Source organism: Hemiscyllium ocellatum, chromosome 11 (assembly GCF_020745735.1).
Source record: "Hemiscyllium ocellatum isolate sHemOce1 chromosome 11, sHemOce1.pat.X.cur, whole genome shotgun sequence".
NCBI classification, from domain to species: Eukaryota; Metazoa; Chordata; class Chondrichthyes; order Orectolobiformes; family Hemiscylliidae; genus Hemiscyllium; species Hemiscyllium ocellatum.
Genome location: NC_083411.1, coordinates 93,440,818 through 93,464,710, shown reverse-complemented (window position 1 = coordinate 93,464,710; position 23,893 = coordinate 93,440,818). Strand labels below are relative to the sequence as shown.

Genomic DNA, 23,893 nt, shown 5'->3' with positions numbered 1-23,893 from the left:
ATCACGGCCAAAGGAGATTTTACAATTCACCAATTGTCTGCTGCACCCAGACTCAATGAGGTTTTGTCCAGCTTGTCTGCCAAGCATAACTGAGTTCTTCCATGGACAACAACAGCTTCCTCCCCCTTGGAAGGCTGCTCCTGTTCCCCCAATTTCTCAATATGCAGCATATTACCTCATTGCCTGCTTCAATTAAGTAGAGCACAAAATGACACACTGATGTGGCATCCTCTGTCAGAACTGTGCCAAAGGTTAGAACAAGTCAACATGGATTTAGTAAGGGGAGGTCATGCCTGACAAACCTGTTGGAATTCTTTGAAGAGGTGACAAGTAGGTTAGACCAGGGAAACCCAGTGGATGTGGTCTATCTAGACTTCCAAAAGGCCTTTGATAAAGTGCCACACGGGAGGCTACTGAGCAAGGTGAGGGTCCATGGTGTTCAAGGTGAACTACTGGTATGGATTGGGGATTGGCTGTCTGACAGAAGGCAGAGTGTTGGGATAAAAGGTTCTTTTTTGGAATGGCAGCCGATAACAAGTGGTGTCCCGCAGGGTTCAGTGTTGGGGCCACAGCTGTTCATGTTGTATATTAATGATCTGGATGAAGGGACCGGGGGCATTCTAGTGAAGTTTGCCAACGAAACGATTTTGGGTGGACAGGCAGGTAGCACTGAGGAAGTGGGGAGGCTGCAGAAGGATCTAGACAGTTTGGGAGAGTGGTCCAGAAATGGCTAATGGAATTCAATGTGAGCAAATGCGAGGTCTTGCACTTTGGAAAAAAGAATACAAGCATGCACTACTTTCTTTTTTTTTTAAAAGATATTTTTATTAGAAATTTAATATTTTGACAGATTTACAAAAATAAACAGAACTTTCAAGCACAAACATTAATATAAAAATAGATCTTAAATATATAATCATCAAAATTCAAAGGAATGATACTAAAGAAGAAAGAAAAACAATGAAACTCAGTTAACTACTAATCTAATCCACAATTATCCAGAGTGTATAGTTGAGTCACTTACATCCTTCAAACAAGAGAAAATGTTCTCTAATACACTCATAACAGTATAATAAAAAGGAAACTATTTCCAAACAATAAGAACAAAAAAAAACATGTTTGAATGGAGATCCTCCCCCTTATTCTCAGGGGGCCTTACTTCCTTTCTAAAGGTCCACCATATCCTCTCCCAAACAGTGTCCCACCCTTGACCCGGGCGCTCCTTAATAGGATTTAGATATAATACCGAGCTAGAGTTAACAGTGAGCGCCCCACCCCCACCCCTCCCCACCCATATCTGAGTATATCTGATAGCATCAATGCCACATACAAACACACATAACTATAAAATTACAACTCCAACAAATTACAGTTAAGTATAATAACATAAAATAGCAAGGGAAGACAACCCTGCTCCCAGAAGCAAAAGTAAAGTAGAGTAAAGTATCCATTTCTCCCCACGGAGTGTGGAAGAGGCAAGCCAACATAAATTGTCTCTTACGATTTATTTAAAGTTCCTTAGCCTCTTCTGGTGATCTAAAATTATACTCGGATCCTTTGTGGTTAAAGCATAACGTCGCTGGGTAGCGTAAGGTGTATTGAATATTTAAGTTCCTTAGACATTTCTTCACCTCATCAAACGCCTTCCTCCTTCGTGCCAAAGCCGGGGAGAAGTCCTGAAATAACATAATCTTGGATCCTTCATGAATCATAGCTTTAGGATCCTTTCCAAGCTTTCTGGAGGCGTCCAGGAGTATCTGCCTCTCCCTATAACTCTGCAGCCGGAACAGGACCGGGCGTGGGCGCTGGTTTGGGCCAGATCCGCGTACTGCGACCCGGTAGGCCCACTCCACCCTTACCCGGTCAGTTTCAGCCCCCAGGTTTAAAAGCTGGGGCAACCATCGCTCCAGAAATACTACTAACTGTCCCTTCCCTTCTTGTTCAGGGAGGCCCAGAAGACGGATATTCTTTCTCCGATTTCTATTATCCAGGTCATCCAAGTAGATTTCAAAGGCCCGGACTCTCTGCTCCAGAGCTCGCGCCTGTTCTGCAGCTGTTTGTGCTGCAGCCTCGGAGGTCGTGGCCTTTAGCTCCGCCCCCTCCACTCGGCCCTGTAATTCCTCGAGAACCTGGCTGTACTTTTGTAGCTTTTCTTCGAATGTATTCCATCTCTGTCTGGATTCTGCGATGAAATTGACGAGTGTCGTTTCCAGCCTGGCAATCATCTCTTCAAGGCCTGTTTTTACATCAGCTGCAGCCGGAGGAGGAGAGGAGGGTGGGGGAGGGGTCTTTGTTTTCTGAGAGCTGCGGGATCCCTTTGGTTTACTCATTATCCACTTAATATTAAACTGCTTAAATATAATAGTAAACAGCTAATTAAGGTTAGAAGATTTTTTTGGGTGGTTTGGTAAGTGTGGTGGGCGTGAGTAACTCACTTTACCCAGGTTTTGGGAAGAGCACTGTAAACTCAGACTTGCTGAGTCCCCGCCATCTTGGATCTCCATGCACTACTTTCTAAACGGTGAGAAAATTCATAAAGCCAAAGTACAAAGGGATCTGGGAGTGCTAGTCGAGGATTCTGTAAAGGTAAACATGCAGGTTGAGTCCGTGATTAAGAAAGCGAATGTAATGTTGTCATTAATCTCAAGAGGGTTGGAATATAAAAGCAGAGATGTGCTACTGAGACTTTATAAAGCTCTGGTTAGGCCCCATTTGGAGTACTGTGTCCAGTTTTGGTCCAGGACATTCTGGCATGGAACGTGTCCAGCGGAGATTCACACAGATGATCCCTGGAATGGTAGGTCTAACATATGGGGAACGGCTGAGGATCCTGGGATTGTATTCATTGGAGTTTAGAAGATTAAGGGGAGATCTAATAGAAACTTACAAGATAATACATGGCTTGGAAAGGGTGGACGCTAGGAAATTGTTTCCGTTAGGCGAGGAGACTAGGACCCATGGACACAGCCTTAGAATTAGAGGGGGTCAATTCAGAACAGAAATGCGGAGATATTTCTTCAGCCAGAGAGTGGTGGGCCTGTGGAATTCATTGCCACAGAGTGCAGTGGAGGCCGGGACGCTAAATGTCTTCAAGGCAGAGATTGATAATTTCTTGATGTCACAAGAAATTAAGGGCTCCGGGGAGAATGCAGGTAAGTGGAGTTGAAATGCCCATCAGCCATGAATGAATGGCGGAGTGGACTCGATGGGCCGAATGGCTTTACTTCCACTCCTATGTCTTATGGTCTTATGGTCTTAGGGTCTTAAAAGGCCCACCTAACCCTGTCTGGTCCAAGTCAAGAAAGTACATCCTCAACGGCCTTTTAGTCTGTTGCTCCATGGCCTTGACCAAGGCATGGGCAACATTAAACCTGTGCATTATGTTAGAGGTTATGCAGTGGTGCCATGAGTCATGCTCACATTGGATATACTTGACCTCCAGTAATCCCCAGATGACATGGGTGAACTCAACAATCTTACCAAATCCAACTGTCCAGGCTGCAGCACTGATTTTATCTTAGGAGATGTAAATGAACTGCTATGATCTTACACAGATGGCATTGGTTGCTATTCTGGCGCAATTGTAGTACACAAGTGAGAATCTCCTCACAGGTCAACTGTTGTCCCCTGGAGGAAGTCAGTCACAGAGACAATCAACATCTTAGCGACTCCCACAGCTACCAGAAGAGGATGACCACCTAGACCTGGCCTCCTCACGTCCCGCTTCAGCATCTGCCATAGATCTGTCACACTGTCCTGGGAAATAGAGAGCCTCAGAGGAACAGCAACCCACTCATTCCCAGGTAATGGAATTCGAGCTGGAACACTCTGTGCCATCTGTGTACCCCATACACCTTAATGAGCCCTAAGGCTGCAAACTCTTTCTGAGCTGGGTTCTCCTGCTCCTCAGAAAAGTCATCAGTTGAATACTCTGCAAGTGAGGACTGAGCACACTTCTCCATATAATGAGACATGATACACTTGGGCATGTCTCCAACATCAAATCATCTTCAGATTCTATACTAGCGTCTCTTGACAGTCTCCACTACAGGGACAATATATGGCATTTAAACTGCCAATATTCATCAAGCTTTACTTCGTGAGCTTCATTAGGGTGTCCAACGGGTGATCACACCTTGTTGCTCGTGAAATTCAAAGACTAATTTCAGACATCCCCTGACCTGTTTCTTCTGGTGCATGCCTTTTTGTGTTGCTAACCATTTCAGTCACACACACCTCCTTTAATATTATCCTCCTGTTGTCTAAAGACTTTAAAAATTACTTTATCTAATTACTATGTGCCCTTTTAGCCATCCAACACCATAATTGGTTAACCTCATTTGGCTTTGAAATAGATGGAATTAAACATTAACTGTAAGAACAAACATGACCAAACTTTTATTTTGAACTGTGGAATCTCGATTTATTAAAATCTGAGTCTCTATTTCTTTTTGCAATATTTGTAATGATGGAGTTAACTTGTTGCTACTGCATTCCTTGTTCAAATGAGCTGATGGCCAGTTCTATATTCATCCCGCCTCCTGTTCATTTTTAGGCCTGGCATAATGCAGTATTTCTAGCTATATATAGCAAGTAACTTGTACATTATAAAGTCGGGAATTTGCTGAACAAACAGAACCATGCATCAGAGGTCAACGTTTAATCCTTACAGAACCTTCCCCCGCCCCCTTCTCTGTACTCCATAATTGCATCTTTGCTCATTGCACAACTCTTCCTGCACTCTCCCTGTAATCTATGAGTAGGAGCAAGAGTGGGCAATGCTTGACATTTAAAATGATCATAGTTGATTTTCTTCTACAACTCCACCTTTCAACATAATCTCCACATCTTTTCATTTCCTCTAGTTACTAATATTCTATTAATTTTCTTCTTGAATATATGCAACAACTGAATATCCACAGTTCTCTGGAGTACAGAATATCAAAGAAAAATCCCATTTTCCTTAAAATAACTAACTGCCAGATTTAATATTTTACACATTGTAAGGTGAGTACACAGATTTAATTTTCAACTTTCTGTTTTGAGGTTAACTTTTAAAAGTTTACCATTTGTATCTTATTCTCAAACTTGTTTTTAATTGAAAGAAACACAGTAAGCTCTTTTGAAATTATATTAAGTTATAAGTTATATTAATTAAGTTATACATGGCATGCAATGTCATTCTTTTCTGAATTCTGAAATGCTAATTATAATGATCAGAGAGGGAGGCAAGTGACAGAGATGATCAACTTAGTAAATCACTTATTGCTACTCTATGGAAAGTAATTCAGGTCAGAGTTCTAAGGGAGATAGCTGAAGAGATAGTAAAGGCATCAGTCGTGATCTTTCAGGAATCGTTAGAATCAGGGAGGGTTCCGGAAGGCTAGAAAATCATTAATGTGTCACCTCTGTTTAAAAAAGGAGTAAGGCAAAACACAAAAAATTACGGACCAATTAGCCTAACCTCGCTCATGGGTAAGATCCTGGAATCCATCATGAAGGATAAGATTTCTGAAATATTTGGAAGTGTATGTTAAAATAGGGCAAAGTCAGCATGGTTCCAGCAAGGAGAAGTTAGGCCCAATAAATCTGCTAGAATTCTTTGAGGAAGTAACAAGCAGGTTTGACCAAGGACAGCCAATAATGTTATCTACATGGACTTCAAGAAGGCCTTTGACAAGGTACTGCACAGGAATATTTTCCTGAATCTGCAGAATTTTTGCTTTTATTTCACAATGTTAAAGAAGAACCATTACATATCCAATAACTTCAGATTCTGTACTTCTAATCATTTATTATGTAGAAATATTTTCATAATGAATGCATTTTTCAATGGAATACTGTATTCCTGGATTTTATCCAGAGCTGCCCTGCACAGTGAGTGGCATTTGCCCTATATATGGCAGAGAAAGGGATATTGTCACTTCCCATTGTGAACAGGAAACTGCAGGTCCTGGTGAAAGAGGTGATACAGAGGAGGGTTCTCCTCCATCCTCTTCCACCAGGACTGGGCTGGCCATGTCACCAGACCAAGCCATCCTTGGCTAGGTTTGCACCCAAGTCAGGGTGGTTTCAGCTGTCTGGAAGAATTCAAATTTTGGGAGAAGATTTGTAGCTCGGGTGCTCGTTGTTGTGGTTCTGTTCGCCGAGCTGGGAATTTGTGTTGCAGACGTTTCGTCCCCTGACTAGGTGACATCCTCAGTGCTTGGGACCCTCCTGTGAAGCGCTTCTGTGATGTTTCCTCCGGCATTTGTAGTGATTTGAATCTGCCGCTTCCGGTTGTCAGTTCCAGCTGTCTGCTGCAGTGGCCGGTATACTGGGTGCAGGTCGATGTGCCTATTGATTGAATCTGTGGATGAGTGCCATGCCTCTAGGAATTCCCTGGCTGTTCTCTGTTTGGCTTGTCCTATAATAGTAGTATTGTCCCAGTCAAACTCATGTTGCTTGTCATCTGAGTGTGTGGCTACTAAGGATAGCTGGTCATGTCGTTAGTACAACATGTTAGGCTACTTGATGAGATAAGAGCCATGGTGTACGAAATAATAATATATTAGCATGAATAGAGAATTGGCTAATACAAGACAGAGAGTTAGAATAAGGGTTGGCAGTGTATAACTCATGGAATACCACTGGAATTAGTACTTGGGTCACAATTATTTAAAAGCTATGTTATTCATTCAGATAAAGAAGGTGAATGTATTATTGCCATGTTTGTGGATAACACAGAAATTGCTGGGAAAACAAGCATTACACAAAGAGTTTACAGAGGGATATTGACTGGTTAAGCAAGTGGGCAAAATCTGGATAGATTGAATATAATATTGAGAAATGTTAAGTTATGTATTTTGACATGAAGAATAAAGGAGCTGAATATTGTTTAAGTGGAGAAAGACTACAGAAAACTACAGATGGATTTGGGAATCTTTGTCCATGAAACATAAAAAGCTGGCATCAAGTTCATTAGGTAATAGGGAAGGCAAATGGAGTGTTTGCCTTTATTTTAGAGGGAATGGAGTATGAATGTATTATGGTTTTGCTAAAACTATATAAAACAATAGTCAGACCACTGCTGAAATAATGCTAGTAGTTTGGGGCTGTTGATCGAAGAAAAGATGCACCAGACCCAGAGAAGGTTCACTAGTTGACACCAGGCATGCAGGAATTGTCTTATGAGGAGAGATTGAGCAGATTGGGCCTGTATTCATTGGAGTTTAGAAGAAAGAGGGGCAGCCTTATTGAGGCGTACACGATTCTTAGAAGACTTGACAGGGCGGATGCGGAAATAAAACAAAGAATTGTTTCCCCTTGTGTCCAAGTCTAGGTCCAAAGGGTATATATAAGAACAAGGGGATCATACATTAAAACCACAGATGAGGAGGAATTCCTTCTCCCAGAGAATTGTGAATCTGTGGAACTCTTTATCAAAGGAAGTTGTTGAGGCTGGGTCATGAAGTATATTGAAGTCTGAGAGAGACAGCTTCTTAATCAGTGAGTGAATCAAGGGTTACAGGGGAAAGTGGAGTTATGTATTATTAGATCAGCCATGATTCTCATTGAGTGGCAGGGGTATTGTGGGCAATCCAATAAGTACTAAGAGAGCAAGTGAGTTGCCCTAAATTGCAAACTGCTCCATTCCATGGGCTGGGTGTTTTTCCCTGTAAACAAGCTTCCTTGCAGTAGCATTTCAAAAGTTGGGGTTGATCCCTCCTGAGGTGCAGCAGTGAAGCTCAGGATTGCAAGTGGATTGCTGAGGTGTCATGAGGTTTCCGAAGGGTTTCTGATAGGTGATGGATTTCAACCTTTCTATCTGGGGATGTGAGCATGGGTAGGTGACCTGGAACATACCCTGAGACGTTAACACCAGGTGTCTGAGTTGGTGGCCCAGAGGAGCAAGCAGAGAGCTAATGTCACCAAGTATTTGGTCAGACCTTCAAGTCAAGAATAGTAGATGTTTAGATTCCGTGCAATGGTTGGCACACTAGGAAATTTCATATTAACAAAGCAAGGTTCTCTATTAAAGAAACCAATAACAAGCACTTATCTCCATTAATAGGCATCACACCATTGCCTGGCGAGAATCTTGGCTTGAAAATCCAGAAAATGCAGTGAGTGGCTTCTGCCATCCAGGATCTTGGAAATGTGTGGGATATGTTTTATAATAGCCCAGGTCATCAGGCCATATAAGATCTTGCTATTGGCTTTAGCTCAGTCTGCTTCCAATATTCCAATAATTGGTATAATGTATTTTACAAAATTATACTTTTTCTATATCTTCTAACCTTAGATCGCATTTATCTTCTCAGGATCACTTACATTGTATGTTTCTTTATTTATAACTCTGTTATGTTCCTGCCAACTCCCCCTTTCCTACAGTTGCACTGAAATACAGTCCAGAGGAGAGGCAGTAATTTACAACTTGGAAACCCAGGAAATTTGCCATGAAAACATGCCGGTGTAATTCTTCTGTAGTTGATCTTATTCTTTGCAACATTTGAATATCTAAGTTTGCATCCCCCCTTTCATTCCTCTCTGACCTATTTAGATGTAGTGCTGTCAAAAGTTATGTTAAAATAACATAGGCAGTAAATTAATCTGCTCATTGGTGTGTGTGAAATGTTAACAGAGGAAAATAAATTCACAAGAATTGCATCTTCATAGAGCATTAATGTATAATGTTCTGTATAATTTGAATGAAATCATTCCTTTCACTGATATTTTTACCTGAACACCTGGTACCCGAGAAACATGGCGAGCATTATTTTCTGATACAATATTTTCAAGATAAATTTTGTGTATCTCTACCTTCCTTGCACTACCTTGACTATGTAATTGTGAAAATAAGACACTTTTATACAGATGTCATTTCGATCACATGACAGGTTAAAGCATGCTGTCATGACAGCCAAAAACGTACACTTATGAAACATCTCTAACACAAGAAGCAGATGGTTTCTGGAGGGTGTGGAAAATCCAGAGATGTTGCAGTACTTGTGACTCTGATGTGATGTCTAGATGCCAGGTTGTTGTCATGTGACAGAAATGAATATTTTGAGTTGGATGCAGCAGGGTTTCCCAGCTTCACAGATCTGTTTGTCAGTTTTAAAATTTAATCTATTTTTCTAATCAACCTGTTCAGAGACGTTATTACATACCTCTGTAATAAGTGTGACTTGAACCTGGACCTCCTGATCCATGGGTTTATCACCCCAGATGAGTGAAATAAGACGTTTTTTAAAATATCATTACAGCTTGTGGGTAAAGCTGACTGGACCAGCATTTATTGTCGAACCCTCAATGGCTTTGAGAAGATGGTGCTGAGCTGCCCCTCAAACCCTTGCAGTCCATTTGCTGAATATAGACACATATTGTCACTAGGGAGAGAATTCCAGGATTTTGGCCAAGTGACAGTGAAGGAATGATGATATATTTCCAAGTCAGGATGATGACTGGCTTGGAAGGGAACTTGCAGGTGGTGGTGTCCCCATGCATTTGTTACCCTTGTCCTTCTAGATGGATCTCAGCAATTTTCCACATAGACAAGTAGGTGCCAGAGTTATAGTTGTACTGGAACAGTTTGACCAAGGATGCAGCTGACTCTGGAGCACATCTTCAGTCTTACTGTTGATTGCAGGGTCCATAGCCTTTGCAGTATTCAGTAGCTTCAAATATTTTGTTGATTTCTTGTGGAATGAATTGAAATGCCTGAAGATTGGCATCTGCATTGCTGGGGACTTCAAGAAAAAATTGAGTTGGATTATCCAGTTAGCTGTCCTGGCTGAAGATTGTTTCAAATGCTTCAGCCTTGCCATTTGTACCAATGTGTTGGGCTTTTCCATGTATAAAGATGAGAATATTTGTGAAGCTTTATTTGTCTAATTATTGACAACCATTTACTTTTGGGTGTGGCAGGACTTGAAATCCTACAGAAGAAAGCAATTAGGATCAAGAGTTTCAAAACTTATGGAGTAAAATATAGCAGAAATGTTCTGTGGATGGGACAGTGCCAGACGACCAGACTTAGGGGCCTCTCCTTAGCTTCTACTGGTAGGTCAATCAAATTCTACAGCACATGATGTCCGTCTTTTATGCCTGTCTTGACTTTTTGAAAAGGTTATCCAATTAGAATAGAAGACATAATTTAACAATTAAGGATCACCCATTTGAAACTGAGATTAAGAGGATATTTTTCATATCAAAGGGCAACCGCCTTTGGAATTCTCTTCCAAAGATTGCTGGTGGTGGGGATATTGAATATTTTTAGAGCAAGGTATATTGACTCCTTTGTTGGTCATGATTCTGTGATTATCAGGAGAGACAGGAATGTGAAGTTGAAATCGGAGTCAGATCAGCCATAATCTTATCAAATGGGGTTCAAGTTGAAGGAACTAATTGGCCTACAACCTCACCTAATTTGTCTGTTTGCATGTTTATGCGTCGTCCAATTCCACTGTATTTTCCCACAGCTATGCAATATTTTCCATTCAATCTTTATGTTTTTTTTATATTTAATGACATTTAATTTGCAAGTCACTTTAGCTCGGAGTGCATGGACCTGCACAAATATGTTGTAGTGTTAAGTAGAAATAGACGTTGGTTTCTCCAATGAAAAACATTCAAAGGATCTCAACTCTGACTCCAGTACTAATCCATCCATAAACCTATGATTCACTTAAAGCTACTTCATTTAGAGTTGTAATTTTCAAGACATAGCTACAACTTTAATTGAGGATTAAAAGTGCACAGTGGAGAATTTAGGTACAATTGCCGTTGTTCTGAAATGTGGGGCCAATCACAGATTATATTTGTTGCTCATGTGACTTTGATAAAACTTATTAACCTTTGGATGATTGTAACCTTTCTCAGTTGGCCAAGCTGAACACATTGCACCACACAGCAGACTCACACTAAGAATATGAGACTTACCTGCATTGCTGTCTGGACATGGCTCTTCGTACTAGAAGGTAAGTAAACTTGTTTTGTTTTAAAGATTAACGTGAATATGTTTTTCAATCTCAACAATACTTAGCAAATTTGATTCCTTTGTGCTATTTTAGTTTGGTTAAATTATGAAGAATTAGGATTAGACAATAATCAACTAAGCTACCTGTTACATTTCACAATTCCCTGAATGTTCCACCTGAAGCTAACCACGTTGAACATTGTCATTCTTTAAAATCAAAAAGCTGCAAAATTGTTTATGATGCACTTTCTGAATGTCTCTCGTTGAAGAAAGAGAACAGCAAACCGTACTTTAGTAAGCTTTTTCATTTTAAAGCAACTTTTAAACTGCCTGTTAGTACAGTTAGGATTTTTTTTTATTCACCAATGGGACATGGGCATTATTATTTGTCCATCCCTAGCTGCCCTTAAACTAAATAGCTGACCATTTCAGAGGGCAGTTTTGAGTCAACTGTGGGTGTGGAGTCACATGTATGCCAGATTAGGTGAGGATAGTAGATCTTCTTCTCTCAAGGGAATTAGCAAGCCAAGTGGGTTTTTCTGGACAATATACAATGGTCCTCAGTGGATTTTGAATTCCAGATATTCTTCTTAACATTCAATTCAAATTCAGTCCCATGGAAGGATTTGAACCCAGGTACCTAGAACATTTGTTGACAGTCTGGATTAATAGTCTAGCAATTATGCCACTAGGGATTGCCTCCCCTTTCCTTTCAGTGTGATTCCATATTGCACAGATATTTGTTGTTTCACATAGGTTTAATTTTCTCCTTATGACGTGTGTAATATTTTGGGTTATTGTGATGTGGGAAACCCAGACAGACTGTGGGATTAATGCCCATCCTAAGAATATCACTTTCTCGGCGGAGCAGGTAAGGGCTGTCTGGCGGTGTTTATTTTTGAAGTCACCGTATAGTCCAGTTAGTTTTTTTTTTACGGTTAAAATTTAAAGTTTTTTTAAGTGCCTAGCGGACCCAGAAGCTGGTGTAGCGCTAGCTTACCTGGCAAGGTTTTTTTTTCTATAAAAGCGCGCAGGCGAGGAACCTGAGGCACTACAGGAGTAGAGCCTCCCACCCACCCTCCTCCTCTAACCTAATAATAAGACCCGTTATGGTAAGCAGGTAAGTGCTGCATTTTGCTTGTTTGTTTCTTTAGGTCTAGTTTTCTTTTTAAAGTTTACCTTTTCAAGGGATGGCAGCGAAGGCAGTGCAATGTTCCTCTTGCAAGATGTTTGAGGTGAGGGAAGCCATTAGTGTCCCTGCTGATTACACTTGCAGGAAGTGCACCCATCTCCAGCTCCTCCAAGACCGTGTTAGGGAACTGGAGCTGGAGTTGGATGAACTGCGGAACATTCAGGAGGCAGAGGTGGTCATAGATCAGAGCTTTAGGGAAGTAGTTACTCCAAAAGTTATAGAGAGATGGGTGACAGTGAGGGGGACTGGGAGGAAGCAGCCAGTGCAGGGACCCCACTGCGGTCATTCCCCTCAAGAACAAGTATACCGTTTTGGATACTTGTGGGGGGGATGACTTACCAGGGGTAAGCAACGAGGTTCAGGCCTCTGGCAAGGAGCCTATCCCCGTTGCTCAGAAGGGAAGAGTGGAGAAAGGTAGAGCGATAGTTATTGGGGACTCAATAGTTCGGGGCACAGATAGGCGGTTTTGCGGGAGCGACAGAGACGCACGATTGGTATGTTGCCTCCCAGGTGCAAGGGTACGTGATGTCTCTGATCGTGTTTTCCGGGTCCTTAAGGGGGAGGGGGAGTAGCCCCAGGTTGTGGTTCACGTTGGCACCAACGACATAGGTAGGAAGAGGGGTGAGGATGTTAGGCAGGCTTTCAGGGAGCTAGGTTGGAAGCTCAGAGCTAGAACGAACAGAGTTGTTGTCTCTGGTTTGTTACCCGTGCCACGTGATAGAGAGTCGAGGAATAGGGAGAGAGAACAGTTAAATGCGTGGCTACAGGGATGGTGCAGGAGGGAGGGATTCCGGTTTCTGGACAACTGGGGTTCTTTCTGGGGAAGGTGGGACCTCTATAAACAGGATGGTCTACACCTGAACCTGAGGGGCACCAGCATCCTTGGGGGGAGGTTTGCTAGTGCTCTTTGGGAGGGTTTAAACTAACTCTGCAGGGGCATGGGAACCTGGACTGTAGCTTTAGTGTACAGGACCTTGAGTGTAGGGCGGTTAGGAACATGGCATCGAACTCGGAGGAGGGTGCCTGTAAACAGGAAGGTGGCTTGAAGTATACTTCAATGCCAGAAGTATAAGAAATAAGGTAGGTGAACTTGCAGCGTGGGTTGGTACCTGGGACTTCGATGTTGTGGCCATTACAGAGACGTGGGTAGAACAGGGACAGGAATGGCTGTTGCAGGTTCCAGGGTTTAAATGTTTTAGTAGGGTCAGAGGTGGGGGTAAAAGAGGGGGAGGTGTGGCATTGCTTGTCAAGGATAGTATTACAGTGGTGGAAAGGACGATGGAGGAAGACTTGCCATCTGAGGTAGTTTGGGCTGAGGTTAGGAATAGGAAAGGTGAAGTCACCCTGTTAGGAGTTTTCTACAGGCCTCCTAATAGTCCAAGAGGCGTAGAGGAAAGTATTGCTAGGATGATTCAGGAGAAGAGTGAAAGTAGTAGGGTGGTTGTTATGGAGGACTTTAACTTCCCAGATATTGACTGGGAAAGCTATAGCTCGAGTTCATTAGATGGGTCGGTGTTTGTCCAATGTGTGCAGGAGGGTTTCCTGACACAATATGTAGACAGGCCAACAAGAGGTGAGACTATACTGGATTTGGTTCTAGGTAATGAACCAGGCCAGGTGTTAGAATTGGAGGTAGGTAAGCACTTCGGGGACGGTGACGCAACTCGGTGACCTTTACTCCAGTGATGGAGAGGGATAAGTGTGCACTGCAGAGCAAGAGTTATAGCTGGGGCAGGGAAATTATGATGCAGTGAGGCATGACTTAGGATGCTGGGATTGGAAAAATAGGCTTCAAGGGAAGGACACAAATGATATGTGGAGCTTGTTCAAGAAGCAGCTATTGGGTGTCCTTGATAAGTATGTACCAATCAGGCAGGGAGGAAAGGGTCTTGTGAGGGAGCCGTGGTTTAATAAGGAATTGGAATCCCTTGTGAAAAGGAAGAGGGCGGCCCATGTAAAGATGAGGCGTGAAGGTTCAGTTGGGGCGATTGAGAGTTATAAGGTAGCCAGGAAGGATCTAAAGAGAGAGCTAAGAGCAGCGAGAAGTGGACGTGAAAAGTCCTTGGTTAAAGCGCAGCAGGTCAGGCAGCATCCAAGGAACAGGAAATTCGACGTTTCGGGCAAAAGCCCTTCATCAGAAAACGTCGAATTTCCTGTTCCTTGGATGCTGCCTGACCTGCTGTGCTTTAACCAGCAACACATTTTCAGCTATGATCTCCAGCATCTGCAGACCTCACTTTTTACATGAAAAGTCCTTAGTTGGTGGGATTAGGGAAAACCCAAAGGCTTTCTATAGGTATGTCAGGAATAAAAGGATGACTAGGGTAGGTATCGGTCCAGTCAAGGATAGTAGTAGGAAATTTTGCGTGGAGGCGGAGGAGATTAGAGAGACACTAAATCAATATTTTTCGTCAGTATTCACTCAGGAACAGGACATTGTTGCTGATGTGAATATTGAGTCACAAGTGATTAGAATGGATGGCTTTGAGGTATGTAGGGAAGAGGTCCAGGGAATACTGGAAAGGGTGAAAATAGATAAGTCCCCTGGGACTAATGGCATTTATCCTAGGATCCTCTGGGAAGCTAGGGAGGAGATAGCGGAGCCATTGGCCTTGATTTTTATGTCGTCATTGTCTACAGGAATAGTGCCAGAAGACTGGAGGATAGCGAATGTGGTCCCCTTGTTCAAGAAGGGAGTAGGGATAGCCCTAGTAACTATAGCCAGTGAGTCTCACTTCTATTGTGGGCAAAGTCTTAGAGAAAATTGTATAGGATAGGATTCATGAACATCTGGATAGGAATAATGTGATCAAGGATAGTCAGCATGGTTTTGTGAAGGGCAGGTCGTGCCTCACAAACCTTATTGAGTTCTTTGAGAAGGTGACCAAGGAAGTGGATGAGGGTAAAGCAGTAGATGTGGTGTATATGGATTTTAGCAAGGCGTTCGATAAGGTACCTCATGGGAGGCTACTGCAAAAATTACGGAGGTATGGCATTGAGGGTGCATTAGAGGTTTGGATTAGGAATTGGCTGGCTGGAAGGAGACAGAGGGTAGTAGTTAATGGTATAGGTTCATCTTGGAGTGCAGTTACTAGCGGTGTTCCACAAGGATCTGTTTTGGGCCCATTGCTGTTTGTCATTTTTATAAATGGCCTGGAGGAGGGGCTTGAAGGCTGGGTGAGCAAGTTTGCGGATGATACGAAAGTCGGTAGAGTTGTGGACAGCGAAGAAGGATGTGGCAGGTTACAGCGGGATATGTATAAGTTGCAGAGCTGGGCAGAAAGGTGGCAAATGGAATTCAATGTAGCTAAGTGTGAAGTCATTCACTTTGGTAGGAGTAAAAAGAAGATGGATTACTGGGCTAATGGTAGGCTACTTGGTAGTGTGGATGAGCAGAGGGATCTTGGTGTCCATGTACACAGATCTCTGAAAGTTGCCACCCAGGTAAATAGTGTTGTGAAGAAGGCATATGGCGTACTGGGCTTTATTGGTAGAGGAATTGAGTTCCGGAGTCCTGAGGTCATGTTGCAGTTGTATAAGACTCTGGTGCGGCCTCATCTGGAGTATTGTGTGCAGTTTTGGTTGCCATACAATAGGAAGGATGTGGAGGCATTGGAACGGGTGCAGAGGAGGTTTACCAGGATGTTGCCTGGCATGGTAGGAAGATCGTATGAGGAAAGGCTGAGGCACTTGGGGCTGTTCTCATTGGAGAAAAGAAGGTTTAGGGGAGATTTGATAGAGGTGTACAAGATGATTAGGGGTTTAGATAGGGTTGACAGTGAGAACCTTTTTCCGCTAATGGAGTCAGCTGTCACTAGGGGACACAGCTTTAAATTAAGGGGAGGTTGGTATAGGACAGATGTTAGGGGTAGATTCTTTACTCAGCGGGTTGTGAGTTCATGGAATGCCCTGCCAGTAGCAGTGGTGGACCCTCCCTCTTTATGGTCATTTAAGCGGGCATTGGATAAGCATATGGAGGTTATTGGGCTAGTTAGGTTAGGTAGGCTTCGGTCGGCGCAACATCGAGGGCCGAGGGGCCTGTACTGCGCTGTATTTTTCTATGTTCTATGTTCGATAATATGTTAGCCTTTCCTTGAACCAGCCACCAATCAGTGGTGACTATCATTGTCAGTAGACCAGTCCAAATGGTGTGTGGCTTAGAGGGGAACCTGAAATTGGAGGTCTTCCATGATCTTTCTGCTGTAGTGCCTTATTAGGAAAAGCCATCAGACAGAGAAGATCTGTTGAAATAATCTTGTTCATTTGCAGTGCTGCGTCTTGCAATATAGAACCATAGCAAAGGAGGGATTTTGCATTTCATATCTTGAGGGGTTTGAATCTCTTTGAATATTAGTTATGTATTCATAATAATCTTGATAAGAAGCTTGCACATGATGGAAACGTTTTCAGCAAATTGAAGTGAATGACTGTCAATTTCAATGTCTGCACGGAAGCCCATTACTGTAGTAATGGATGCTAATCATTCTTCCTGAGAAAGAAGATTACTGCAGCCCTGGCTATTAACATTTTATATTGAGTCCATATCAAACAGTTAGCATTTCTATCAAAGATATTGGCTGGACCCAGACACTTCAGCGGGCAGCATATGGTACTCATGCGTATTTTCTCCCACTGACCTTAAACTAATCAACTAGGTTGTAAGTGCATTGTGCTGACATTTTGGTGGCCCCAGGCAGTATCTGTGTTTGCTCTGCTGTCTCTCTCCATATTGTGGTCCAGTGGCCATCTCGTGTGTGTCAAGTGGCCAACTTATGGCTCAGCGGCCATCTTATGTGCTCGTGTGCCTAGTGTCACCCTGTTCTGTGCCATCTCCAACTTAAAAATATCAAAGGCTTGTGTTTTGTTGCATGGTAATTTACTGGTTCTAATAGGACACCATTCGTCTTTGAAATTCTTGGTTGTTGCACATGTCTAGGTCCAATTGTTCAGTGTAAGAAACCATTTCAAAACCAATGTTAACTTTTATAATTTTTCTCTTCAAAGTAATTTGGGGAGACAAGGAATGATTAAGGATAGTCAGCATGGTTTTGTATGAAGGAAATAATATCTCACAAAAATTGATTGAGTTTTTTGAGGAAGTACCAAAACTATTGATAAGGGCAGAGCTGTAAACATTGTTTAGGAAGACTTTAGTAAAGTTTTTGATAAGATCTCACATGTAAACTGATTAGTAAAGTTAGATCACATGGGATTCAGGGTGAGCTTGATATTTGGATGCAAAGTGGTGGAGGGTTGTTTTATGGTGCGTAATAGTTAAATCACACAGCGTTTAATCAGTTATGCTTTAGAACAGGTCACTTGACCTCCTTCATTTAAATTTTAAAATATATCCCAAAACATAACAATCTCATCAAACCTGGAATTGTAACACCTGCTATCTGAAACACTTAGCCACTCCAGATGTTGTTACTTTTACTGCTCAAACTGTTTAATATTTGCATTACCAGAAGTTTAGACTGACATTTTAACAAACAAGGAATTAGTTTTCTTGCTAGCAGTAGTATCTATTTTTATGCTTTTATCATTATCTTATCAATTACACATCCAGTCACCAACAGATTTAAGGATTGATGTCCCAATGTTCAACTCAATTATTCTAAATTAGTTTGACTCTTGATTCCAGGTGACTGAAACTTATAATTCATAGCTCTACTGTGATTCTTACTATTCTAGGATTATTCCAGCTGGCAAGCTGTCGATCTTTCCAATCAGATAAATGTGATGGAAGTCTGGTGAAAGATTGTGAAAGCATCCCTCCAGTAAGTAGCTGCAATAATTGATACTTAAGGAAAAGAAAAGAACTAACATACGATTTGCTTAGCAATGAAAGTTGAGGTGAGAGAGAGGTAAAAACTAATAAGGTCTGAAAGTCTACCTCTAAAAAATGAGACACAGTGATTTTTGTGCTTAAGCAATATGAAATATTGGCCAGAGTCTAGGGTCTATCAGAGGTTATGTGGGGTTGGAAAAATATGGGGTTTTATATGATTACATTAGACAGTATGGAATAAACTACCCTGATGGACTGAGCTGACATTTCTCATTCCATATTTCCCTTGTTCATCTTTAATCACTGAACGCTGAAGGATCCTGATTGAGATAATTCAATTATTAGCTAACACGCCCTTAATGTAAACCCATTAAAATAAATATTTTAAAATGTCACAAGAATTCTTCCAAAAAAATTCCTGAGGAGCTTTCTGTTTCTGAGTCTTATTGACTTGCAGCAATATTAGCGGCATCGCAGGGGATACCCTGTTTTACTATCGTGACCAAAGGGGTAAGATCATGGGAGGATAACAATATCTAGTAAGACAAACATATCCCATAAATTTAAATGGAAACAATTTAAAAATTCCGATTATAAACTGAAGGCATTTTAATGTAATATTTATGCATCAGTATCCACAAGATGAGATATCTGTCCCCTCAGGTCCTGCTGATATCAATTATTCATGTGCCTCAGCAGCAACATTAGTAGCAACAAGAGAAGTATGAGGCATTAAGCAAACTATGTTTTAGCTGGAAGAATTACATACAAATAAATCACTGAGAAAATGTTGGGAAAAAAATAAAAACAAAAGCAAATGAAATGTTTTAATTATTGAGTTCTAGTTTTCCTTTAATTCTTATCCTTGTAACTACTCTGGAAACATACAACAGCAAATGTTCACCTTCTGATTGTTTCAATGTAAGATGATGTTCGTAGCAGCTATAATTGAAATGTTGTTATGCGTACAACACAAACCCAAATGGTGAGTAGAACAGTTGAAGAAATTATCTTCAATGCCAAAATTAGAAATAATATATTAAATAACACGTAAAATACATAAAAGCTAATTTGATCATTGATACAGAACATGAGACTGTAATATATTTCTTTAAATGTATCTTACCTTCCTCTCTCATACACAATGGCTCTTCCTTGGATACAATATCAAAGATACCTTTTTTTTACATTCAAGAAAGTGACTCACCACCACCTTCTCAAAAGCAACCAAAGTTGGGCAACCAAATATTGGACTTGCCAGCAATGACCTCATCCCATAAAAAAATGTTTAAGGGTTCATGTCTATGTTCACACTTCATGTACATGCCATGCTGATAAATATAATTAGGCTCATTCTTCTTGGGTAAACCTTTTTGTGGGAGCCACTGGACAATATCCAAAGCAGGAACCTTGGCATCTGTGATTCAGGAGGCTGGGTTAGTGACAACTGACTGACTTAAGCTACCAAATCACAGACAGATGACCTTTCAACTTGTACAAGTTTGTATTACACCTCTGTTTCATACACCCACTAGAGCAGCATTGTCCAATTTCCTCATTCTTTTTTGGGAACAGTTAAGAGTGGTGTTTACATTATCAGAGAAGTGTATAATTTGAGAACAGGTAAAAACTTAAAGACTAAAACCTAAACAGATTTTGATGTAAGACGTAAATTTAATACTTCACTTAAATCTAGCTCTAATTCTGTTCTTGACTCTTTTGCAATAATGAAGATTATTGTTATATACTATTAGATTTACTATCTATTTTTTTATTCAGTGCCTGCCTCCCACAGTTACCGACACGTCACTGCGCCTAAGTGCTCTCCGGTCATTGATGGATTCACACAATATCAGTGTCTACGTGATTCCTGCCACAGATCCCCATTTGGTGAGTACATGGACTACTATTTAATTATAACTGATTAAGTTAAATGTTATCTATGACGGAACACACTTACCGTCCCTCTGGTAGTACAATTCTTGTAAAAATTTCAGTTTCATATCTTCTATAGCCCAAGGATGAGCAAGTTATGTAATATTGACCATACTAAATTGCCCAGAGCGTTTAGGGATGTGTGGTTAGGTGCATTAGTCAGGGGAAATGTAATGCAATACGGTAGGGGATTGGTCTGGGTGGGATACCCTTCGGAGGGTCGGTGTGGACTTGTTGGGCCAAATGGCCTGTTTCCACATTGCAGGGATTCTATGATTCTATGTTATGTACAGAATTGTGCATCAGATTTTGAATTGATGAATGAGACCAATATCTACTAAACACAAAGGAATGAGAAATAATGAAATAAATATTTAAACAAAGATGTTGTTTTTCAAGTGACACATTAAACTGAGACTTCATCTACTCTCAGATGGAGGTAGAGATGTCATGACATCATTTTGAAGTTGAAAAACACAATCTTGTACTTTCAAATAAATGTGTTGGATGATAACCTGGTGTTGTTTGATTTTCAACTTTGTCCACTTCAGTCCAATGCTAACACCTCCACATCATCATTTGGAAGAACAGCAAAGAAGTTATCCCTAGTGTACATTTATTTGTTATTCACTTCATCAATATATTTGGATACATTTGGACAACTTTCCAATTGCCAGTGTTGTAGCATTATACTGCCTTGTTTGTCACTAGGTTCTTGTTCCAGAATCTCACTGGCTTTTGAAACCAAATTTTCTGCATATGTGTACCCAATGTCTTTGGTGTTATATGCTCTGTAGGTGTGAAAAAACTTCAAGCACCTTCTGGGTGGCTGTGACAAACTCTATCTATGCTCGATGTTACTGGTCTGGTCCACTGAGTTGATCATAGCAATTGTGTTGACTGCACTTAAAGCGTATAATCGACTATAGCGTTTTGCTTGTGTCACCTTCCATGAGCCATCAATAACATGACTTTCTTTTTTATTCAGAGCATCTTTGCTAAAAGCTCTGGTTGGACTGGAGGCTATTAACAATCATTTAGCCTTTAGTTCATCTTCAGAGAAATCACGTCATTACCTTTGAGTCATAGAGAGTCAAGAAAAAGGCCCTGCAGCCTTTCAAGTCTGCACTGATCAAAAGCAAGCATCTAATGGCTCTAATCCCCTTTTCTTGTAATTGGCTCATAACATTGTATGCCATGAAATTGCAAATACACTTCTAAATATTTCTTATATCTTTTGAAGGTTTCTGCCTCTATCACCCTTACAGATTCCCATCGCTCTCTGGGTAAAACATAACTCCCTTACCTCCCCTCTGAACCACCTGGACCTTACCTTAAACATATGCCCCTTGGTCATTGATCCCTCCACCAAGGGGAGATGTGTCTTCATGTACAGCCTATCTATGCCCCTTACAATTTTATACATGTCCCTTCAGTTGCCTCTGCTCCAAAGAAAACCACCCCAGTCTATCCAACCTCTCTGCATTATTAAAACTTCCCAGCCCAGGTAACACCCTCTGCAACCTCTCTAGTGCAATCGTATTGCTCCTATGATGTGGATTTCAGAACTGCACAGATTATTGGAGCTGTAGCCTAATCTACGTTTTATACAGTTCCAGCGCAACCTCCCTACTCTTAAACTCTAGGCCTTGATTAATAAAGGCGAGTATCCGACTTTCTTTCTTAACCACTTTATCTACCTGACCTGCTACCTAAAGGGATTGGTAAGCAATGACCAAGGTCCCTCTGATGATAGCTCCTTCCCAGTCATCATGTATTTCCATGCCTTTTTTTTAACAAAGTGATGCATGAAAATCATATTATTTTTCAGATTATTCAATCCTAATGTCACTAGCAGTAAATTTATACATATGCTTTTATTGGAATTAAAATTTAATTTCAATTTTTTATTCATATCAGCAATTAAGTGCAACAACAAGTTATTACAGTAAGGGCACATAAATTTCCCCACAAACTGATCCAGATGTTAAGACATATGATGACTGCAGGCACAATTAGCTGTCCCTGCTCACATTAATCTTCTTTACTTAACGGTTTCAAGTCCACTGAAGAGATTTAGTTTGAATAAGAGTGAACACTTGGACTTTTGGATCACACTTGTTTGTGCACATTGATATAATGAGAAAAGGTATAAATGATAAATAATATTTTCAATCATCTTAGACAAATATGCAAAATACACTGGAACGTAAAGTGCATTAATTGGTACTACCTCAAAAGCCTTGCTTTTACTGTTCTGACACTTCTGAATTTTGAGGAGTTCTACATAACAGTTATAATAATTTAGGCAGCCATTGTACATTGCAATGTATAAGGAAACAAATCAAACTGAATACACTTTTTAAAACAGATGAAATTTGAAATTCTAACTATTATGCTAAGATAATAAAGCTAGAAGATTCCATGGTTTTAAACAAACAGAAGAAATTTTGTTGTATAAGAGTCAACAAGACAGTCAATTCTATCTGTCTGATACTCTAATTTCCAGAATTAACATGAGGTAAACATTAATTAACAGACAAACTAAATGCAGCACAACTGCACATTAGATGGAAGATACAACCAGGACAGGTCCCACAATATTTTTCAGAAGGCCACACAGATATCAGAGATGACGATAAGTCTCAAAGTCCTTCTAACTCCAACTTCCTCACAAGGAATTTCAGCTCTTCCAAGTCAAGGATTTTGTCTTTGATTTCCCTTCAACAGCCCATCCAACTCAGCCTGGAAGTCCTCCTGTTACTTTGGCTTGCAATGGCTTGTCAGACAATTGGACACTAGCTGAAATTGCCCCAGTGACTGCTCACCTTCCAGTTACTGAATCACTTTTTCTATATCCCACTGATTTTACAAGGCTACACCCCAGCATTTAAGCACTGGCATTATCCCAGCTCTGTAATTGTGCTCCAACTGCCAGCTTCACAGAGCAGACATCCACTTCAACTTTCCTGATGTGGCAACTATGCCCCATGGCTTTCTTCCAGTGCCTCAGCTCCATCTTCACTGTGCAGACATTGTTCACTTTCACTGAGTGGCCAGTGGCCCTGGAATTCTCTGAGCTCTAGTTCCCCAGCAGCTCTGTGATATCAATGTGACTCCCAGGTTTTTTTCTATACTTCAGCTACTTAGAATAGAATAGAATAGAATAGCCTTTATTATCATGTGCACTTGAATGAGTGCAGTGAAAAGTCTGTAACGTCACCGCTTTGGCACCATCTTAGGTACAGATACTTCACATGTTTCTTCCCGAATTCAAAAAGAGTAGCCCAGCACAGGAATATAAAGTTTTAGAAAATATTCAAATTACTCAAAATTCAGAATAAGATTAAAAATTACTCAAATTTTCACTGACTCTGTGCTGACTGGGCCTCAGAACAGGAGACCTCGCTGCCTCCAACTCTGAGCTCCGATCTGCGACTCGTCTCAGACTCTGGCACAGTCCCCAGCTGGGCTACGACTCACCTCTATTCTCTCCAGGTAAGTTTAAGAAGTTAAAAGTTGAGGAGTTGTGGAAGAAAAATTGCAGAAAAATGAAGGAGAAAGATGGAAAAGGAACTGGCAAAACAGAGGAGCTCCACCTGGAGCATCCTACTCTGCAGCCAGCTTGGACCAAGAGCTAATGGGGCTAATGAGCTACATGGAGCTAATGACAACACTTTAGCTACATGGAGCTGGCCCCCTCCTTTCTCTCTGACTAAATGACTACATGGACTTGTTTAAATTTGTACCAATAGCCCAATAATCTTGTCAATCCTTTTTCTTGTATCAACTTGCCAGATCTCTTGAAACAGAAACAGAAATTGCTAGAGAAACTCACCAGACCTAGCAACATCTGTGGAAAAAGAAATAGATATAATGCTTTAAGTCCAGTGACCTTTCTTGTTTGCGTTTTGACACCCACACAGAATGATGACCTGGCCAGTGCAATTGGTGCCCCAAGTTCAGGAGAGAAAACATTAATCAGGGTTTACTCTTCTGGGACAGAACTTAATGT

At 41.1% G+C, this 23,893-nt stretch overlaps 1 protein-coding gene across 1 annotated transcript in view; it reads left to right on the top strand.

Annotated features, from left to right (window-relative positions):
• Positions 1–4,933: 4,933 nt before the first annotated feature.
• Positions 4,934–23,893, top strand: part of xpnpep2 (X-prolyl aminopeptidase (aminopeptidase P) 2, membrane-bound) — a 72,962-nt gene continuing 54,002 nt past the window's right edge. The window contains exons 1-5 of the mRNA XM_060832268.1: positions 4,934–5,007; positions 9,910–10,044; positions 10,864–10,961; positions 17,847–17,932; positions 19,723–19,833. Of these exons, the coding sequence (XP_060688251.1) occupies positions 10,913–10,961; positions 17,847–17,932; positions 19,723–19,833 (246 nt within the window). The 5' untranslated portion in view covers positions 4,934–5,007; positions 9,910–10,044; positions 10,864–10,912. The remainder of the gene's footprint in view (positions 5,008–9,909; positions 10,045–10,863; positions 10,962–17,846; positions 17,933–19,722; positions 19,834–23,893) is intronic.